Source organism: Bos indicus, chromosome 12 (assembly GCF_029378745.1).
Source record: "Bos indicus isolate NIAB-ARS_2022 breed Sahiwal x Tharparkar chromosome 12, NIAB-ARS_B.indTharparkar_mat_pri_1.0, whole genome shotgun sequence".
Lineage (NCBI taxonomy): Eukaryota > Metazoa > Chordata > Mammalia > Artiodactyla > Bovidae > Bos > Bos indicus.
In genome coordinates, this window is record NC_091771.1 from 30,647,218 (window position 1) to 30,668,811 (window position 21,594).

General features: G+C 40.8%; 1 protein-coding gene across 1 annotated transcript in view; it reads left to right on the top strand.

Moving 5' to 3' along the window:
* The first annotated feature begins 4,877 nt into the window (after positions 1-4,877).
* The window catches only part of UBL3 (ubiquitin like 3), a 47,938-nt gene continuing 31,221 nt past the window's right edge, over positions 4,878-21,594 (top strand). The window contains exon 1 of the mRNA XM_019971460.2: positions 4,878-5,076. Within this exon, the coding sequence (XP_019827019.1) occupies positions 5,035-5,076 (42 nt within the window). The 5' untranslated portion in view covers positions 4,878-5,034. The remainder of the gene's footprint in view (positions 5,077-21,594) is intronic.

A 21,594-nucleotide genomic window follows, 5' to 3' on the forward strand; every position in this document is an offset into this window, starting at 1 on the left:
TAAAAATAAAATAAAATTAAAAAAAAAAGGAAACATCCCTTTAAACCTGAAAAAAAATATATATACAATATTTGTTTTTCTCTTTCTGATTTACTTCACCCATGTGACAGTCTCTAGGTCCATCCATGTCTCTGCAAATGGCACAATTTCATTCCTTTTAATTGTCCCACTGTATACATGCGCCACATCTTCTTTATCCATTCCTCTGTTGACGGACACCTAGGTTGCTTTGATGTCACTGCTATTGTGAATAGTGTTGCTATGAAAATTGGGGTCCATGTATCTTTTGGAATTATGGTTTTCTCAGGGAATGTGCCCAGGAATGGTATTGCTGGACCACATAGGAAAGAGGCTGAACTTGAAGGAATTTGACTTACACAGTGTTTCTCAATTGTGGCTGCACAAGTGAATTACTTGGGTAAGCTTTGAAAGATAGTGGTGTCGTGTCTGGTTCAGGAGAGTCTGACTTACTTGTGCTGGGGTAGGGGTGGGGCATCCATCTTTTTAAATGGCTCCTAGTAATTTTTATAGGAACAGGGTTGAGAATGTCTGGTTAGGGGAGTGTAAGGTTAAAGGGCTAGACATAATTGCGACTCATGTGTAAGGGAGCTCCTCAGGAGCGAAAACAGGCCCGGCACGTGTCTGCCTGTTCCCTTGCCTTAGACAATGTAATTATTTTTTTCACATCCCCAAAAAGGCATTCACAGCACAATTCTTAAATCAACAAACACACATAGTACATTCATTCTGTTCTGGAAAGAGTAAAGACTAAAGGTCGGGGGACTTCCCTCTTGGTCCAGTGGCTAAGACTCCGTGCTCCCAGTGCAGAGGACCTGGGTTTGATCCCTGGTCAGGGAACCAGATCCTCTGTGCTGCCACTAAGACCTGGCATAGCCAATTATATATATATATATATGACTTAAAGGGAAAGTCCTTTACTAGACCAGTAACTATCAAATTATCTCCTGTTTCAGAGAAAAAGTCCTTGATCTTTTATTACGGTAGGAAATTAACATTTATTGAGGACACTTCTATGATAGTTTTCACATTGGCATTAGGGGGCTTCATATACGTTTTCTGGTGAGAAAGAAACGTAGTATACTTCTACAAAGTAAAATCTCAAACTGACTCTTACACTGGAACCAAGGAAGACCAGGTCAGCCTTGGCTAACATTGGATGGAGGTGGCAAAGGGGCTGGTGGTTGCCAGTGGCTGGAGGGAAGGGGAATGGGAGGTTGTTAACTGATTTGGAGTTTCAGTCTCATAAGATGAAAGAGTTCTGTGGATGGATGGTAATGACGGTAGTACAACAAAGTGAATGTTAATACTGAATTGTGTGCCCCAAAAAGGTTAAGATGGTAAATTTTATATTATGTATATTTAACTATAATTTTAAAAATAAAAAATAAATTCATCCACATAAAGTATGAAATCCAATGGTTTATAGTGTATTTACTCTAGAGTTATGCAGCCATTGCCATAATCTAATCTTAGAATATTTCCATCACACCTGGCTCCACCCCACCGCACCCCACCTCCAAAAAAAAAAAAAACCCTTATACATGTGAGCAGTCACTTGGGAGAGATATTTTTAACAGATCATGGGTGTCATGTGTTATTCTTCTGGAACTTGACTTCACAGACTCTTAGAAGCAGCTTAAAGACTTTTAGTCCAATCTCTGCAGATGAAGAAATTGAGGCTCAGAGAAGCAAAGCATCTTAGCAAAGGTCACACAGCAAATTATTGGGCAGAGGCAAGGCTTCTGATTTCCCATGGAGTTGCTTTTCTCAATACAAAAATGCTGTGTCATTCACTTCCTTTAGATTGTTGCTGACAGTGGATTGAAGGTATCAAAAAGATGCTACCCTTTTTCACTGTGGACCCAGGGACTCTTTCTCCAGCCTCTCATCTTACCCACCTGAATCGGGAAGCACAGAGTAAAGACAGGAGAGTACAAAAATCTGCAGTGGTGTCCGGTCATGCTTCCTTATGCCTTAACACTATTAGGAAAGAGCTATAATGAATTGTATGGAGAATAATGTCGCAGCCTCTTAGAAGAATGATTAGAAACACAGCCAGGTGCGGGGACTTTACTTTTGAAAGATGTTGCGTTTTGCTGTGGCAGCAAACAGAGCACCATGTGTCAGAGATGCCAAGGTTTTGGGCTGGCGGTGGAGGTCATTACCCCTCTTGTCATTGTATGATTATTGGGAAAGAGCTGAGGAAGTGGGTTGAGGCTTCTATACATCCTGCTCTCTTGTCTTTCTTGTCTTTCAATGACTTTCAGACTCAGCAGAGCCTTGGGCAGGGCAGCAGGTGGACAAAAGTTGGGATTTGGAGTGGGGTGGAGGACGAACTTGGTGAGCTCCTTGAAGCATCTTCGGCAGTCCTTATTTCCTGGAGGGCTGGTGGAGAGGGTGCTGAGGTTGCTACACATGGGGAATGAGGCCAGGGAGATTCACGCAGCTACAGACTTAGACATATCTAGATCAAGTCCTGAAACCTACTCCAGGCAAGGTTTGGGTCTCTTTTGTCTCCTGTCCTTTGGTCTTTCTGAGAATTTGACCTACCCTCCTCCTCCCTGGTTACCACCCTAACTCACCCCAGGATGATGTACACCCCCAGGAGTGTTTGGAATTTCTCCAGCCAATCTATTCGAGAGGTAGGTACTCTAAACTTCCTGAGAGTTTCCATCATGATAGACACACCTGACTGGAGAGATTGCTGGGGGAATGACACAGGCTCCTAGCCAATGGAGGACACTGCCTGAATTAGTCATCTTTTAAACTTCCGGTACCTCGCCAAGGACCTGGAGGGTTTGCTGAATGAATAAGTAGTAACATTTCACATCAAACGATGCATATTATTTACAAAGTGATTTATTTCCCATGCATGGACTCATCCTCACAACTGCCCCTACTTGACCCCTGGAAGGTAGGCAAGACTGTTTCACAGATGAGGTCACAGAACTGGAGGTTGGAGAGGTGGCTTTCAGACTCTTAAGTCTGTTGGCATTTTTATATAGGTATATTGAGATGGCCTTTCCTAAAACACTCGAAGCACTAAGAGAGATATGAGTCAGATAGACATTTGCGGTCTCTGCATTTTGTTCCTAAATCTGGGGAAGACATATTCTTCATCTAAGTCTCTCACCGATGGTATTATTTTCTGTTGTTTGCTAATCACTGCTGGTGTATAAGTTTTCAATCACATTTTGAGTTAAGTGGGATTTCAGGGCTAGCCTGGTAAACTTGTGTCACCCCATGTGGTTTGGAGTACGTAGCTGTTTCCTGACAGAGATTTTGCATCATACACTATTGTGTCTAACACAGTTTTTGGTTCATACACTATTGTCTTGAATGTAGTTTTGGGTAATTTCAATTAACTGGATTGTAGTTTTATGGCCCTGGGTCGTCAAGAAACACATGTTCAAACATTCTCCCTGCTTAATGATATCCTTACTCTTGCTGAACTTCTATGACCGTATTGGAAATCAATGATTGCTTCTGATCCTCCAAATGTATTGTTGAGGAGAGACCTAGATGAAATCACTATACGAAATGCTTTGAGATTGCAGGATGTGGAGAGCGCGCTGTCATTAAAATGAGTGATTCTGCTTGGAGGTAAACCATGTTTTAAGTCTGAGAGTATTTTGTGCATGAGGGAATTTCTCTGTGCAGAATCATTTTCCATCCCCCACCCCCAATAATTCTCAGTATCACAGCCCTCCTGGCAGCAGGTATCTCCCTAAACTCCTGGGCAGTCGTCCGGCTAAAGCGAGTTTTCCTCTCCTAGCAACTGTTGCTAAGAGGGGCGTGGCCTCGGAGTCCGACTAGAACGCGTTTGGTGTCCCGTTCCCCACCCCCACCCCCACCACATAGACTACATTTCCCGTGATGCTCCAGGGTGGTCTCCGTAGTGACGCACTCGGTGTTCGCGGAAAACTGGGGGCGGGGGGGGGCAGGAAGGCGGAGGCGGTGGTTGCGAGGAAGGCGGGGCGGGGGGGGACCGTGCTCTCCGCGGGTCCCCGGCTCGCGCTCCGGCAGCTGCCGCCGCTGCCGCCATGTTGGCTTAAGGGGTGATGACAGGAGGCGGCTGCGGCGTCGGGGACTGAAAAGTGGAGGAGGAGGAGGCAGAGAGACGGAGCTCTGAGAGGAAACGGTTCCCGGGCTGAGGAGAGGAAGGACCCGGCCTCTTCCGGGGTCCGGCCGAAGTCGGCGTCGCGGGGAGCTCGCGAGGCCGGGGAGGGGAGCGGAAGGCGGAGACGGTGGAGGGGAGGCACAGGCGGAGGAGGCGGGAGAGGAGCGCTGGGAAGCCGGAGACGATGCGCCCCGAGCCCCGCGGCTGCCCGGAGGCGCCCGCGGCCTGAGCCCCAACGGGCCGTGGGGGTCTCGCTCCTGGCCGGCCGAGCGCCCCGCGCTCACCCCCGCCACCGCTCCCCGCCCGGGCTCTCCGGCCCGGGCTAGCACTTCGGCTGCCAACGAGTTAAATGCCCTTGAGCGCGGGTTTCCGCGGCCCCGGCCGCGCGAGTTGAGAGCCGTTTGCCCGCTCCGGCCGCCGGGGACGAGTCCATGTGTAGCCACATAAGTTCTCTGTGTGCCGCGGCGCCTGGTCATCCTCCCGCTTCATGAGGACTCGACTCGGGAGCGAGTGTGAATCACGGCGGGGCTGGGAAAGGAGGAAGGCGATTTAACCCCCTCCCACCCCGCTCCATGTCCGTGTGTCACTCGGCTCGGTCCACCTGGCGCGGCCGGTCCTGGGGCTGCTGCTGCCGCTGCTGCTGACTTCGGCGACCCGGGAGTTGCTCCGCTCCGGCTACAGCTCTGCCGGCGATTGTTCCTCTGCGCCCGGCCAGGCCGGCACTTCGGCTCGGAAAGAACTTATTTTATTTTAAAAAATTATTTTTGGAGAGCACATCTCGAACCAATCAAGATCTTGAAGATTGATTTCTGTTAGCTTGAAGACTAACAGAAGACTCTTTTTAATTTGTTGTCTTAAAAAATTTTTTTTTCTTTGCGTAAACATCTGGGTATATGTCAAACGGCAAGATGTCCAGTAATGTCCCGGCGGATATGGTAAGTGAAGGATTAAGAGTTAACGACAGCCTTTGATTTAATTGTGGTTTCCAATCTCGTTTAATCAGAAAGGATGCAGGCGTAGGGTGAAGGTTTGCGGGGTGGGGGTGGGGAAGCCACGGTCCCGGGAGATTGTGGAAGAAGTTGGAGGGTCTGGTGTCGCTCTCGTTGAAAGCGCTGCGTTGAATACGGATCTTCTCACTTGGTTGCGTTTTCTAAATGGTTAAAGACAATGGAGAAGTTGGGAACATGTAGCAAGGTGCCTTGAAGTGGAGAAAAATCTCTTCCGCTTTGCTAGAAGCCTCTGAACACTTGTGTCTGAAAGCTTCTGAAAACGGCAGAGCTGAGGCCGGGTGTCCCTGCTAGATACAGAGGTGGGCATGAAATCGGGAATCTTGCCCTGTGACACTGGTCATGAATGCAGTAGGTGCAAGCCGGATATTTCCAAGAAGTGGGGACGTCTTATCTCGGCCAGGATTTGCTGTGAGCTTTTCGAAACGTTTGGGAGAACAAGCACGGCACAGAAATAGACGTTTTGGAATGTTCACAAATCCAGGCTGACTGTATTTTGGTACTTTTAATGAATATTCCAGGACTTTTAGTACCAAATATTTAGTAGTATGACATCACTGGACTTTTAAAGGCTAATAAAACACATTATTGATTGAACCTTGATCCTGGAATGTTAAGAACTGGAAACCAAAGTACTCTTGTTTATTGACGCTTTTCTTTTTGTTCATAAAGTAGGTTAAGCTTATGAGACTGTTGACTAACAGGAACTGTGTAGGCTTACAGCGCTGGGAAGGTGGGTTTGTGTGAGGTGAAATTACTCTTTGCTGTCTGTCTTGGGGACAAACGTAATGCAATTAACAGGAAGGGGAATAATCTCCTTTATGAAAGAATTGAAGTTAACATAGTTATGCTCATATATTCGAAGTTAACATTTGAGTGTTTGTATATTTCGGTGAAAAAACAAAATTGAACTTTGCTGAGGATTAAATTTTAAAATGTCAGACGCTTCAGTTAGAGTGAACCCCATTTACGGGCTGTAAAATTAAATTAAATGGCTCTAAATGGCATATTTTGACCTTGGTTTAAAGACATTTTGCTTGTGTTTGATTTCCCTTTCAGTGTGCTGTTTAAATGCAAAGGAACCACAGTGTTCTGTCTCTTGGGTGGCCACAGAGCAACCCAACACTCTCCTTCCTGAGTCTTAAAACTCGAGCATTGTCCTTTTAGTTTTCCTTTCCCTCCTGGGGTGCACACTGGAGCATAGTCTCCTGCCGGCTTAAGCCTAACCAGACTGGATTTCCTTCACCCTGTTGGTGAAGTTGCCTAGATAGGTCTCTGGACGGAGCAGGAAAACCCACTTTCCCCGATGGATACTCTGTGGGCTCGTACCCTCCAGCAAAGACTTGCTGTCTGGCTAAAACCTCCATTTTATATCATCATGCACAGTGTGCAGTATGATCACCTTATATACTATATATCTGTCACAGAAGTTGTTGTGCAATAGATCTGTGAGATTAAAACAGTGCAACAGCTTTCTTTATTTAGGCCCAGTGATGAGAAGGAGCTGAATGTGCGTAGCTTCACTCACAAATTGAGGTGATTTGGAGAATACCGTTTCCAAGTCAGAGAGGAGGTTTGGAAGCTAGTGTTTGGATCGGGGTGCCGGGAAGGGATGGCAAGGTTGTATTAATAGCTCTAGTTATCAAATACAACTGTTTCTGTTTTAGACTGTATTTTAAGGCCGTGATGATTCTGTGGTGCTTTGAGATCCCTTGATTAAAGGTGATAGGCAAGGGCAAAGCAGTATTATGTAATAAACATATAATTCCTTGGTGATGCTGTTTCAGAATGTGTCTAGGGTACAGCTCAGATTAGATGATTCTGAATAATTTTTATGTTTCATTTTTTAGCCATACAACTCGCTGGAGGCCTTGAGGGTTTTTTTCCAGCATTAAAACCTTTAAACCGTCATTTGCTATTACTCACATTGCATTTTTGTTTAAGAAGTGTCTTCCTTTGATATGTACCTAGAATTACAGCTTTTTGAAATATAACATGATAAATACCGGTTAGAAGTCGTGGACTCAATACTTCATGTTTGTTAAAGTTTTCATTATCAATAATTGACAGTCTGCACTTACATTCTGACTTAAAGTGAGGAAAATGTCACTACTCTTGAAAAGCATCGGCCTTCTCAGCCTCACCTCTCCACAATCTGATACTTCCCTTGCAGCATAATTCTAAATTGATTGGGATGCATATTCTTGCAAGTATGAATACATACATTTGCTAGATGCAGTAAGCATTTTAAGTTTCTCATTGGTGATAGTGTGTGCTATTTAGAAACAAATGTTACGCTTTTTCATCTGTTAATGATGCTTGTCACCTGTATAGGAAAATCCTATTTCGGAGAAGAGGTGGGGCAGTGAAATTATAATAAACCCTGTCATGGTTTCAATAGAGATAGTTCGCTCTTGAGTTCTAATAATTGCTAAAGCAGTTGTTGTTTTTGGTAAAGTCTCCTTACAGAAATTATTGTGACTCACTTTTTAAATCGATTTTTTTTTTAGCATGACTTTTTTTGTTACTGACATTGAAAATTTATTTTTAAACATTCAGTATATTTTTTTGTGTACCATAAGGAGTCTCTTTTTCTTAGAATCCAAATATAGCAAGTCAGTCTTTTAGGGCAGGGTACGAATGGTACCCCTAGTGAATGGATTTGCTATATTCTTTACAAAAAATAATTTGCAGTTGATACTTTTTCAATTAACATTCTGTAAAGATGTCCTATAAATGGAATAACAGTATTTACTTAAAACATTGGCTTTTTCTTTGCTAAAGGTGATTGAGTTTGAATTGAGATTTACTGACATTTCAGTGTAATAACTAATTTGTGAGAAAAATCTGTAAATATCCTGTCCTGAACCCAGTGTCATTATAATACATTGTATTTAAGTGATTGATTTCCCCCCTAGGCCCAAATCAGAGCTCATGATGGGGCTGTATTCATTGTTTATACTTGTAGCATGAATTATGTTAATGATTTAGGCTTTCTGAAAGAAAATGTTTAGTCTTTGTATCAGTAATAAAGCCTAAGGCTGGTTAGATAAGCTGGTAATTTTGTTTTCTGGATTTGGAAAGTTTTCAAGATGTAAATTAATATATAAAATTTATTATATAAAAATTGGAACTACTGTTTGGAGCTTTGGACTGAAATTATACTTTATGATATCTATAAAATTGAAAACCCTTTGTAAGAGAGACATTGACAGTGTGAGAATAATGGCAAAGCAGTTTTGGTTATTTGAAGCATTTTAGGTAATAAAGAATCCTGTACCTTTTTAAGCTTTGAATGTGAAATTGTAGCATATGTAACTATGTTTAGTCTGGGATTAAGTGAGTTAATGATAATTTGATTTTTTTCAGTGCTTAATGAATATTTTTATTGTAATGTCATATCTTTTCCACTTGTGAAAGAAATATTGGAGCCCTCTAGTGGACAGGAAATTATTCAAATGAATTTCTTTTCAAAGTGAAGTTTTATCACTTTTCTAAGTTTAATAACAGATACAGAGTATACCAGGGGGAAAATGTCATGCTCGAAAAAGGTTTAGAGAATAGAAGAGTTTTAACTTCGGAGAAAGAGTTATATTAAGATCCAATGCCTTAAATTTTTCTCTTTACTTACAGCTCTTTTAAATTTTTCTTTCTCTTGCTGGAGCTCTTGTTCCTAATATGAGTTGGAGGTTTTATGAAGGTTAAGGGTGGATAAGTACCATTTATATATTAATATCTGTATACTAATATATACACACACACATGCATATGTAGGTGACTTGATGAACAACATATTAAATAACATGTCTCTTATGGTATATTTCTCTAAATTGTTTTACTTTGTGTCTTAAATTTGGTATCTTGAGTTAGACAGTTTTATTGAGAAAACAAATAACACATTATTTCCCTCCATTTTGAATGACTTTTCCTTTCCAGCTCTGAATCCTATTCCAGCTCATGTCCCTCTCTTGTGAAACTGGTTTTTAGTCCATTCTAGTCCACACTGATCTTTCCTTCCTGTGAACCATTTTCTATTTCACATTCTTCAGTTCAGTTCAGTCGCTCAGTCGTGTCCGACTCTTTGTGACCCCATGAATCGCAGCACGCCAGGCCTCCTTGTCCATCACCAACTCCCGGAGTTCACCCAACATGATGTCAAATTTACATGAATATATGTCTTGTGTTTATTATATCTACCATAATTTCTAAAACATTTAAAAACTGTTGAATGATTTTCTTGACTTAAGGCATTACTCTTTCTGTTATTTATGGGAAACATAAATATTGTCCCGTACTACTACGACTATAGTAATGGTGTTAAGCATGAAGTCAGTGATATCTGATACTACTTTGAATATGAAAAATGCATTATTAGTGTAAGTTTTGAAGTTATTTTAAATTAGTGGATAAAGTACTGATGGCTCTACTAGTTTTCATAACATGAAATAGTAAATACATTTTAGGAGACTGAACTTCAACGTGCTCTTTAAGAATTCCTCTCTTTCTGGAGGGGGAAAATTGAAAGTGACTAGAATTCATGGTAACTGGAGACCCTGGGTAATAAATTATTCTGAATCAGTAAATTTTTTGAATACATGTTGGTTATTTTGGGGAATTTCCCAAAATACTGGATTACTGTCCTGTTTGCTTACATGTAATATGAGACACATAATTTAACTTACTTTTGGTGACTTAGCCATCATTTGAATAATATTGATTCAGTTCAGTGAAGTTCATTGACTGTTTCTTTGTAACGTACTGTCATTATTCTGAAAACTACAGCTGTCTTAGCTCAGCATCTAATACAGCTTTTGAAGCTTTGTGCCCGTTGACTACTAGTAATTGACAAAGTGAGATGAGGCAAGTCAATTTGAGAATGAAAATATTAGAACTTCTAGCTTATTTTGTGCTCCAAAAAAGAAGGAGAAATTGAACTTTTTTTTAAATTAATACATGGATTGGGTCTGAAAAAACCTCCAGGCTTCTCTAGGTCCACATTCTAATGAACATTTTCCTGAGGGACAGTATGAGAATTTTGTAATGTAGAGATAGCAGGACTATCGAGTTTCTCAAGGTTCTTGCAGTTTTTTATGACACTCTTTTATATCGGTACTTTAAATATTATTTATTCATTTTTGGCTGTGCTGGGTCCTCCTTGCTGCTCAGGCTTTTCTCTAGTTGCGGCGAGCAGGGGCTGCTCTCTAGTTGTGCTGCACAGGCTGCTTGTTGGCTTCTCTTGTTGCAGAGCGTGGGCTCTAGGGTTCCCGGGCTTCAGGAATTGCAGTTTCCAGGCTCTAGAACACAGGCTGAATAGTTGTGGTGCATGGGCTTAGCTGCCCTGTGACATGTGGGTTCTTCCTGGACCAGGGATGAAACCAGCGTCTGCTGCGTTGGCAAGCAGATTCTTTACCACTGAACCACCAGGGAAGCCCTAGGTACTTTTTAAGAGAATCTTTGATACTTTGAATGGAAATGGGGAGCAGAGGTTCACTGTTAAAGTACCTCAAAGAGTTGTAGAACTCAAAACTGAACAACACATTTTTATTTTACTAAAGATGAATATCTTAGATGCTGATCAAAAATAGTCATATTCAGTAACAGTGCTCTTAGTGTTAAGAGTAATAGTATTTTTAGTGGTTGTGTGATCAAAACAATGTTTAACATAGTTAATTAAAATTAAAACAATAAATTTTAATTTTGTTTTAGTGTATTTTATAATTTGCATAAAATGTATGGTTTATAAATGAATATATTATATATATTGGCATTGTATGCTGAAGTATTTTATGGTTGGGATGTTCAGTCAAACTTTAGAAGCTGTAAGATGACTTCAGATTTCTAAGTATTTTGAGTTCTGTTTGATATAGTGTTCCCATCTCCTGCCTTGTTGAGTATTTTTCTGTGGTCAGTATGCCTAACTGTCCCTCTCTAACTTCATAGTTGCTGATTCTAATTTGCTGTGGGTGTAGAAATCAGATTTCCAAAGTTTATTAGGACAAAGTGTGTTAAAAATGAGTAAATGACGTCCAAGTGGGATTTTCAGGCATTCTTATGGGAAAGTGCCTAGTCTTTTATTTCATTTGGTCATGTCTATTTTGGTTGTTCAGAGTTCTGTTTACTTGAGGGGCTTATTTCCTGGCTTAGTTTTGGAGAGATGTAGATTTTTGCAGGGATGAACTAGATAATTTAAAAAATAAAATTACACGAGGAGCTTTATTTTGAGCTCCGAGGGGAGAGATGCTAATATTTGTTGTGTCCTAGCTGTTTCCCAGGCAGATGCTTGGCATTTGACAGGATAACATTTAGTTTCATCCTTTCAGTGACCCTGGAGAAATAGGTTGGTAAGTAGAAAAAGAAGCGGCTGTTACCCGCCTGGTGAAGAGCACCAGGAATACATCTGTAGTGGAACAAGTCAAATTTACTGACTTGTAGCCACGAAGTCACAGAAGAGGGTATCGCAGAGGTTCTCGCTGGGGTTTGCCTCATGATGCTGATGAGGGAGCCGGGGAACAGGAGACTAGCTCGGTAGAATGCTGCAGACACAGAGTGGAAGTGGGTTAGTAATTGGATCTTCCAGCGGTCTTGGTTTAGGAGGCAGGAAAAAGGAAGCGGGCTGGAGGAGCTGTCAGTCACTGTGAGCCCCAGTGTGGCCCTGGGAGAGTTTATTACCTGTTGGTCTCCTGCGGGCCTTGTCTGTCTCTGTCATAGAGTGATTGTCAGCAGAGCTGTTTTTACTTTCTCTCAGCCTAGGTTCAGAGAGGGTAAGGGTCTTCTTTGGAATCACATAGCTAGGAAAATACAGAGCGAGGGTAGGAATTTGGGTTTCATGGCAATAGTGATAAACACCCTAAGCCTTTCCCCTGTGTACCTGAGCAGACAGTGCTCACCCCTCAGGCCCTCTGTTCAGCAGAATACCTGGATCCCCTCCCAACAACTTGCTCCAGGTATTTTTGCAAAATGCTGTGTAACCTATGGGTTGGAGTGATTTTAATGCAGGTGGGTTTTTCCCTGGTGACTCAGATGGTAAAGAATCCACCTGCAATGCAGGAGACCCAGGTTCAATCCCTGGGTTGGAAAGATCATCTGGGAGAAGGAAATGGCAACCCACTCCAGTGTTTTTGCTTGGAGAATTCCATGGACAGAGGAGCCTGGTAGGCTAAAGTCTGTGGGATAAAAAAGAGTAGGACACGACTCAGCAGCAAGTAACACACTTTTCTTACTGCTTAAATTCAAGGGAATTTTCTTTAAACTTGTTGGAGCTTTGAGTCCTCTTGTATATATATTATACAATAGAATTTTTTTCCTATAAACTTACCACTTTGAATTCAAAGACTGCTGCTGCTGCTACTAAGTCGATTCAATTGTGTCTGACTCTGTGCAACCCCATAGACGGCAGCCCACTAGGCTCGCCCGTCCCTGGGATTCTCTAGGCAAGAACACTGAAGTGGTTGCATTATATATGTGACAGACACATGGGTTGATTTAGTGCTTTCAGGGTATTTTGTGTTTGTCTTCCTACTAGTATCTGCTTATGTATGATGCAGATTCTTTGTTAATTGATTAAAGTCTAGCAGCATTTTTTTATGGTCTAAATAAAATATATATATGGGCAGTCTTCTATAACTAGGTTTTCAAAAGAAAATGTTCTTTCTGTTGAGGAAAATTATCTTAAGTTAGGCAATATATCGTGTTTATGAACATAAATTAACATGGCAATTCATTATGTCTAGGCGAAATGCTCTCTCAAGACAGATGTTTGATTTTGTTTACTCTCTTCTAAAATTAGTGTTTTTGCCATAGAAATGCTCCTGATTTTTTCATTTAGTCATATATCATTAACAACTGTCCATACAAATAAGTATAGAACCATGTTATAATTTTGAACGGATTCTGAATGACGTACAAAAATTGTTTAGCTATTCCATATTCATAAAGCATTTAAAAGCTATTAAAAACAATATTGTAATGCCTGTCTTAGAGTATGTCTCTGTGCCTTGTCTGATTATTTTCTTAGGATAAAATTCTTAAGAATGTAGCAGCTGTGTGTTCAGATATGTGTTAACAACTGTGGTGAGGTAGGGATACACGTTTTACTAATTTTAAAGCATCCTTGATTTTCTGGATAAACCTAACTTTTTCATTTTGAATTATCTTCTTAATACGCTACAATATATTTCATTTACATTGTTTTCAGTTTTGTTCATGAAAAAGATTGACTAGTGATTTTTAATTTCTTGTAAAGTCTTTGACATATTTAGCTGTCAAGGTTATTCTGACTTCAAAAAATGACCTGAGAAATGTTTTTTATTCTCTGAGTTTGTGAAAATTGATCTTATTGCATCCATTAATGTTTGGAGGAGTTCACTGGTGATGGAATTTGGAGTCTTCGTGGGGGGAGGGTTGAGGATTATTGATTCTGTTTCTTCAATTCATGTGGGACTATACATGTTTTCTATTACTTTTTTGTCAGTTTTGACAAGTTTTGCTTTTCAAGGCATTTATCTATTTTATCTAAATTTTTCAATGTGGCTTCAGATTTATTTTTCTTTTTTTATAATATCTCTATTATCTTTTTGATGTTTGTAGTATCTGTAATGAAATGTGCTTTTAAAATCTGATTGTTGGTAATTTGTGCTGCTGCTTACTCTCTATTGACTTTGACAGAGTCAGTTTTCAGATTTCATGTCTTGCAGGTCTTCTAGTAATAACTAGTTTTGTTTGCCTGGAAGTGTATTTATTTACCTTCATCTTTAAAGGGTCTCTTCCTTTAGCACCTTTAAATTATTTTATAATTTCTGGCTCCCACTGTTTTTATTAAGTCAACTTGTGGTCTTACTATTTTTCCTTTGAAGTTAATGTGTTTTTCTGTTTAGCTTCTGTTGAACTTAATGTGTTTGGGCTATTTTCAAGATTTTATCTTTGTCTTTGGCTTTTAGCACTTTTACTATCGTGCGCTTATGCATAGCTTTTATTGTATTCTTTATGCATGGAATTTGTAGAGCATTTTGAGTCTATGGCTTGCTATTTTTGTCATTTTGTGAATTTTCTAAGCTGGAATTCTTTTCTAATTTATTTTTTAATTGAAATATAATTGAATTAAAATGTGTTAATTACTGCTTTATAGCAGAGTGACTCAGTTATATTGATACATGTATATACATTCTTTTTCATATTTTCCATTATGCTTTTTCACAGAATATTGAATATAATTCCCTGTACTATACAGTAGGAACTTGTTGTTTGTCCTTTCTATATATACCAGTTTGCATCTGCTGATCTCTAACTCTCGATCCAAACCTCTCCCACCCCTTTCCCCTTGACAACTGCTAGTCTAGTCTCTGTGCTTGATTCTGTTTCTGTTCCAGAGATGGGTTCGTTTGTGGCATATCTTAGATTCCGTATACTAATGGTATCAATACGGTATTTGTCGTTCTCTTTCTGACTTCCTTCACTTAGTGTGAAAATCTCTAGTTGCATCCATGTTGCTGCAAATGGCATTATTTGGTTCTTTTTTATGGCCCAATTGTACTCAATTGTATATATGTACCATATCTTCTTTATCCATTCATCTGTTGATGGATATTTCGGTTGTTTCCATGTCTTGGCTATTGTGAAAAGTGCTGCTGTGAACGTTTAGTCCACTTGAGTTCCATCGCTCAGTCGTGTCCAACTCTTTGCGACCCCGTGGACTGCAGCACACCAGGCCTCCATGTCCATCACCAGCTCCTGGAGCTTGCTCAAACTCATGTCCGTTGAGTCGGTGATGCTATCCAACCTTCTCATCCTCTGTCGTCCCCGTCTCCTCCAGCCTTCAATCTTTCCCAGCATCAGGGTCGTTTCAAATGAGTCAGTTCTTCACATCAGGTGGCCAAAGTATTGGAGTCTCAGCTTCAGCATCAGTCCTTCCAATGAATATTCAGGACTAATTTCCTTTAGTATGGACTGATTGCACCTCCTTGCAACCCAAGGGACTCTCAAGAGTCTTCTCCAACACCACAGTTCAAAAGCATCAATTCTTCAGCGCTCAGCTTTCTTTATAGTCCAACTCTCACATCCATACATGACTACTGGAAAAACCATAGCTTTGACTAGACAGACTTTTGTTGTCAAAGTAATGTCTCTGCTTTTGAATAAGCTGTCTAGGTTGGTTATAACTTTTCTTCTAAGGAGCAAGTTGCACTCACCATCTGCTGTGATTTTGGAGCCCAAGTCTGTCACTGTTTCCAGTGTTTCCCCATCTATTTGCTATGAAGTGATGGGACCAGATGCCATGATCTTCGTTTTCTGAATGTTGAGCTTTAAGCCAACTTTTTGACTCTCCTCTTTCAGTTCCATCAAGAGGCTTTTTAGTTCCTCTTCACTTTCTGCCATAAGGGTGGTGTCATCTGCATATCTGAGGTTATTGACATTTCTCCTGGCAATCTTGATTCCAGCTTGTGCTTCCTTCAGCCCAGCATTTCTCATGATGTACTCTGCGTATAAGTTAAATAAACAGGGTGGTAATAAACAGCCTTGATGAACCCCTTTCCAGATTTGGAACCAGTGTGTTGTTCCATATCCAGTTCTAACTGTTGCTTCTTGACCTGCATACAGATTTCTCAGGAGGCAGGTACAGTGGTCTGGTATTCCCATCTCTTGAAGAATTTTCCACAGTTTGTTGTGATCCACACAGTCAAAGGCTTTGGCATAGTCAGTAAAGCTGTGAACATAGGGGTACATAGACCTTTTTGAATCAGAGTTTTGTCCAGATATAGGCCCAGAAGTGGGATTGCTGGATTGTATGGTAATTCTGTTTTGAGAAACTTCAATAATGTTTTCCACAGTGGCTACACCAATTTACACACTCAAACCAACTTACACTCCCACCAACAGTGTAGGAGGGTTCCTTTTTCTCCGCACCTTCTCCGTAAGCTGGGGTTCTTCAAGTACTTTTTCTATTCAGTTCTTTCTTTCTGGGACTACAAATGCATGTGTGTTAGGTCATTTCAGTTTTCATTCTTCTTCCTACTCTGTGTATCTATTTGGATATTTTTGCTGAACTGTCTTCAAGTTCCCTTATCTTCTCTGTCCAGTATACAGTTATACCCAATTATTAAGTTCTTAATTTCAGTTTTTGTATTTTCAGTTCTAAAACTTATACAGATTCAAATTCTCACAATGTTTTACCTATTTTTATTGAGTATATAAGCATTGTTGCAATGTTTCTGTCTGATAACTGTGATACTAATCCCTATCACCCATGAGCCCATTTCCGTTGTCTAGCTTTTGATCATTTGATCCTTTTTCCCAATATGCCTGGTAATGTTTTAATAACATTGTAATGAAACATTATAGTGGGTCTGAATGATGTTATCTTTCTTAACATAAAAAATATTAATATTCTCTGGGAGGTAGTTAGGTAAACATTGATCACTTTGATTCATTAGTGATTAATAAGAAATAAGCCTGAATTCAGGGTAATCAGGAAATTCAAATAGGCTTCTAACACATAGCTCTTTTGAGGTCTTATTTAAAAGTTTGAAGTGTTTACCAAGATGCTTCTTCCTTGGCAGGCCCTGAATTTTAAATATGAGGACTGATAAAAGCTCTGCTTAGCTTTTTTGGCCTCTTCGCAACATCTTTTTGAGGAGCTTTTCTGCATTTCAGTCCATGTTGTTTATGATTCAGCACATTCCTGGAAGGCAAACACTGAGCAAGATGTTGGGCTCCTTCTTTGCAGTTCCTTTTTATCTGGGATCCTCAATCCTGCCTCCTCTGGTGTAGCACAGAAGTCCAGTTTCTGCCTTCCCAGCCCGGCGGGACTGCCACAAGCTCCCGGCTCCTGTTCTGCCTGGCCTGGATGCCCTGTACTGGTAACTGGCAGATGCCTCAAGGGGAAAACGGGCCGTCCGTGTAGCTCTCGGTAGTTTTCTGTGTACCTTCAGGTAGCTCAGTTTGTTTGTTTGGTATCTTAGGTCACTTTTGTAGTTGCTTTCAGTGGGGAATTTGGTCTGATATCGCTCTTCCTCATGGCTTGACCTAATTGCCCTTTCTGTGTGTGCTTTAGTTCCCCTCCCTCCCTTTTGGCTCTAGAATTACCAAGTTTTTTTTCCCTCTCTCTTTTCTATCCTGATAGTAGCTATGAGTAGCTAAAATTAATTCAGTACTTAACTGTGTTACTTACCATGGCACCATCAGCCAGGCAGTTGCTTAAGTCAGACATCTAGGAGTCATCTCTGATCTCTCCCTTTCCCTCATCCCCCAAATTCAGTCCATTTCAAACTGCGCCTGGAATTCATCGACTCCATCTCTTCTCCATGCCACCACCGCATTGCCAAGTACCATTGCTGTCTCCTGGACACGGCATTAGTCTTGCAACTAATTGTTCTGCTTCTGTTTACGTTCCCCTGTGATACACTTTCCAAAGATAGCTTAAGTGATTTTTGTGAGACATAAATTGGATCATCTTTCCTTCTGAAAAAATACAAACAGAAAACTTTAGCAGCTTTCCATTGAAGAATAAATTTCCATAGAATAAAATCACAGATCCTTAAAGAGGCCCTTTGGAGTCCTGCATCATCTGGCTCTTGCCTGTCTCTGTAATCTTACCTCCTTTGACTTCCTGTGCTTCAGTTATCCTGGGTCCTCTCAGACGGGTCACAGGTTCTTTCCCACACCTGGACTGGGCCTGAAATCCTCCTCAATGTCCTCTGTGCCCTACAGCTGTGGGCAGTGCCGTCTTGCTTCCTGTCCTCAGAGGCACTCTTCCTGCTCACATCTAAAATTGAATTCCCTCATCCCTCGATTTCTGACTCAGAACCCCACGGGCTCCCTCTGTAGCACTAGTCACACTTGGTAATTCATTAGTTTGTCTTTAGATTTGTTTTAATTGTCGACAATTCTGTTAGGTAGGTATATCTCTTTCATTGGCCACTGTGGCCAGTAAGTATGATGCCTTTTATATAGTAGGTTTTTCATAAGTATTTATGGGCTTAAGAAGTAATTATATTGTAGGCACTGTGCTAAGCTAATGACTTGAAACAGATTTAATCCTCAAAAAAAAAAAAAGAAACTCTCAGAACAAGTTTACCTACAAGGTAGGTGCTTGTGTTAGCTGCATTTTATTGATGAGGAAGATGAAAATTAATGATATTTTGTCACTTTCCTTAAGCCAGCCAGCTAGGTGGGCCCATTTTGTGTTCTTGGATATTTTTGCATTTCTAACTTTTCACCATTTTAATATCATCTTCATTATATCTTAAAGGTAACGACTGTTATTATACTTATATTCTGGTATTTCAACTTTAGCTTCTTGCATTTGCTTAACATTTTAAAATAACCAAGATTTCAGAAAGGAAATTAGAAATTTGTAATGGAAGTTGAAGAAGTATTAATAAGATTTAAATACTTGAAGTGGTAGATTTGCAGTGTGGCTACCAAGTATTATGAGTGATTTTTCAAGCCGTAAAATCTCTCTCATTATTTTGTGACTAAATAGAAAGCCTGTGTTACTATTAAATGCATATATTTGATATATATAAAAACATATATTTGAAGAAAATGGTGTTTGAGCCTTTTGTACTTAAAGGACTATTACATAGATTTTTACCTTTAGCACTCAATATAATCGATATAACTTCATGTTAGCTGTCAGTTTACTTCCATACTTATTTGTCTATGGATAATAGTCTTGCTCTGTTTATTTCTTTCTGTTATTCAGTTCATCAGCAAGTATTTGTTGAGCATGTGCTTATGCCAGGCACGTTTTTAGGCTCTGGTGTGCAGCAGTGAGTGAAGCTTGCACTTAAGTAGTAGGGAGATAGACATTAAACACAATGAAAAGTAAAATACATAGTGTGTGAGGTAGCGGCATTTTTTTCTCCAGGGAAGAATAAGGGAGAGGGTTTGGAGAGTGCTGAGGGACAGTTGCTGTGTTGCCCAGTTTTACAGAGGGTGATCGGGGAGACCATTGGGAAGGGATCTGAGGGAATTGCGGGCCATCCAGTGTCTTGGGGGATCACATGCCAGGCAGAAGGAATATGTCCTTGTTTGATTTCTTTGTTCCTTTTCAGTGTCTCTCACTGTCAGTCCTTCCCTTAAATTTTTGTGTTTCTCATAGTTTTTGTTCCCTGCCCTTCTGTGTCATCTGCGTGATCAGTATCTTCCTCACTAGTTTGTGCAGCAAGCATTTATCGCCTGCCGGTGTGCCAGATAGAATTTTCTCTGATGTCAGCACACACACAGTGTCTTTTGAATGAATTTCCTGTTCTTTATCTCCACTGCCTCCAGCCATGTTTTCATCCAGATATCATCCCCCTTTATCTGCTTCTATTTATCTGCCTTTCACCCTTTCCCCAGGTTTGTTTTTTGAAAACACAGATCTCATTACAGAGATCTCGTTGTTTAGCTCTTCTACTTAATTATGGTTGGCCAGTCCACGCCCCGCTCCTTAGGTGGTGGCATTAAGGCTCTTGGCAGCTGGGCTCCCATCTAGCTTCATCTGCTGCAGTTGCCCGCTGGGTGTGCCCTGTGTGGGGCTATAATGAACCCTCTGCTGGCCCACAGACCCTCAGTCACCGTTCCTGCTTCTCTCATCCTTGCTTAGCCTGCCCTTTCTGCTTTGGGGCAACTCCCCCCTTCCTTCTTACTTTATTTGCACTGAAGACTTGTGCTTCGTGGCAGTGTTAATTCCTTGGTAATGCCTTAACTACTTGGTCAGGCGCTTCGTCATTCTAAGTATAGCACATGCTAGGAGTTCCAAACCAAAGGGACAGTGGAGGCACAGCTGTTTCCCTAGGAAGGACCAAGGGGAAAAAGAGTGGCAGCACGGCCTTTTCCTTCCAGGGTTGCCAGCAAGGTGAAGCACCAGCAAGTGTCCTCAGAGGGACAGAGCCAACACACATCCTGTTCAGGTTTCAGCGTCTCTGGTTCCAGTGAGCCCAGAATTGCTAGGTAGTGATGAGTCTCAGCATTACCTGTTGTACCATCATAACAGCCGGGAAACAAGGTCCAGTCCACAGGAAACTAAAGTGAAAGGATTGCAGTCCTAGCTGATTAGTCTGGAATTCCGAGGGCTGGGCCTCCCAATCAGTCCTTCTCTCATCCACGGTTTTACCTCTACTCTAGCACGTGTGAATATTTTTGTTTTGTCCATTAGACAGACTGTGTACTCTATGAGGGCAGAGAGAAGCCTTATCTTCCTCATCTCTCTATACCCCTGTTCCTATAATAGCACTGCGCCGGTTGTATAGAGAATACCAGGTGAATGTTGAGCTAGCACTGCCGCTTTGGCCAGTAGAACATTCTGCAGTGTTCGTAATATTCTGTATCTGTGCTGTCCAGTAGAGTAGCCACTGGCTGCACGTGGCTGTTGAGCACTTGGAAAGTGGTGTGTGACTAAAGAATGGAATTTTAAATTTTATTTAATGAATTTAAATATGAATAGTTACAGGTTGTATTGGACAGTGCGGTTATGTAAATTTTTTTTGGCTTGTATTTCAGATGGTCCCAAACTGCTCAGCTTTTGGTTTTACTTTTTGTAATTTTTGTTCTCTCACTGTCGGCACTTTTTGCTACTGTCATTGTGTACACTGTCATCAACTTTCTTTTAACTTTTTGGATTTTGGTCTACATGACATAGAAAGACATGTAATCAAGCTAATGGAATTCTTTTAGAAAGAGCAAATGGTAGAGGGGCCTGGGAGTCATCTTTGACCTTTCCTAATGTGGAATAAGAGGTAAGAATGTGGAATAGCCCTCAGAAAAGAAGAGAGAAGACTAAAAATATAAATTAGTGTGGGCATTAAATTGAAGAAAAAAATACCTATATGACATTACATGAATTCACGAAGAGATGAGAGAGCAGCCCAAAAGTATAGTGCCTCTAGTTACAGGTAGGATAATTTTTTAAATGAGAAAAGGAACGGAGTTATGGTGAAAAAATGTTTTTTAAAGTTTGACTCTCAGGAAAGCCATCCAAGGAGAAACCCAGGCAAGAATAGCTGTGGGCAACAGCAGAGATTGCAGGGGTGATTGGATAAGGACCAATTAAAGTCCTTCTTGTGTAATTTGGTAAAGGTTGCATGGATCTTAACTCATTGTCAGATATTTTACTGTAGTCAAAACATTGTTTTCATTATAATTCATAGAGTTTTCTTCCATATTGTGCTAGACATAGAAGAATTCAGCATGTCCACTTTTTTTTGAAGTCTCTGCAGTTTTTCAGTTTCTGTGTCCATATCTACCTTTTCTCAACCTTCTGTGTCAAAATATTTTGCTTTGCTACTATATATAATCTGGACAAGCGTTAATAATACTTGCTTTCTGCTCTGAAGTTGATCCTTTTTAATCCTGCCCAGGTCAGTCTCTCTGTTACCTGGTGGGAGGGTTGTTGGTTCAGTAGCAGCCACTGAGTTGGTGCTCTGATGCAGGGTTTAACTAAGAGGTGTTTCGCGTTTAACTAAGAGG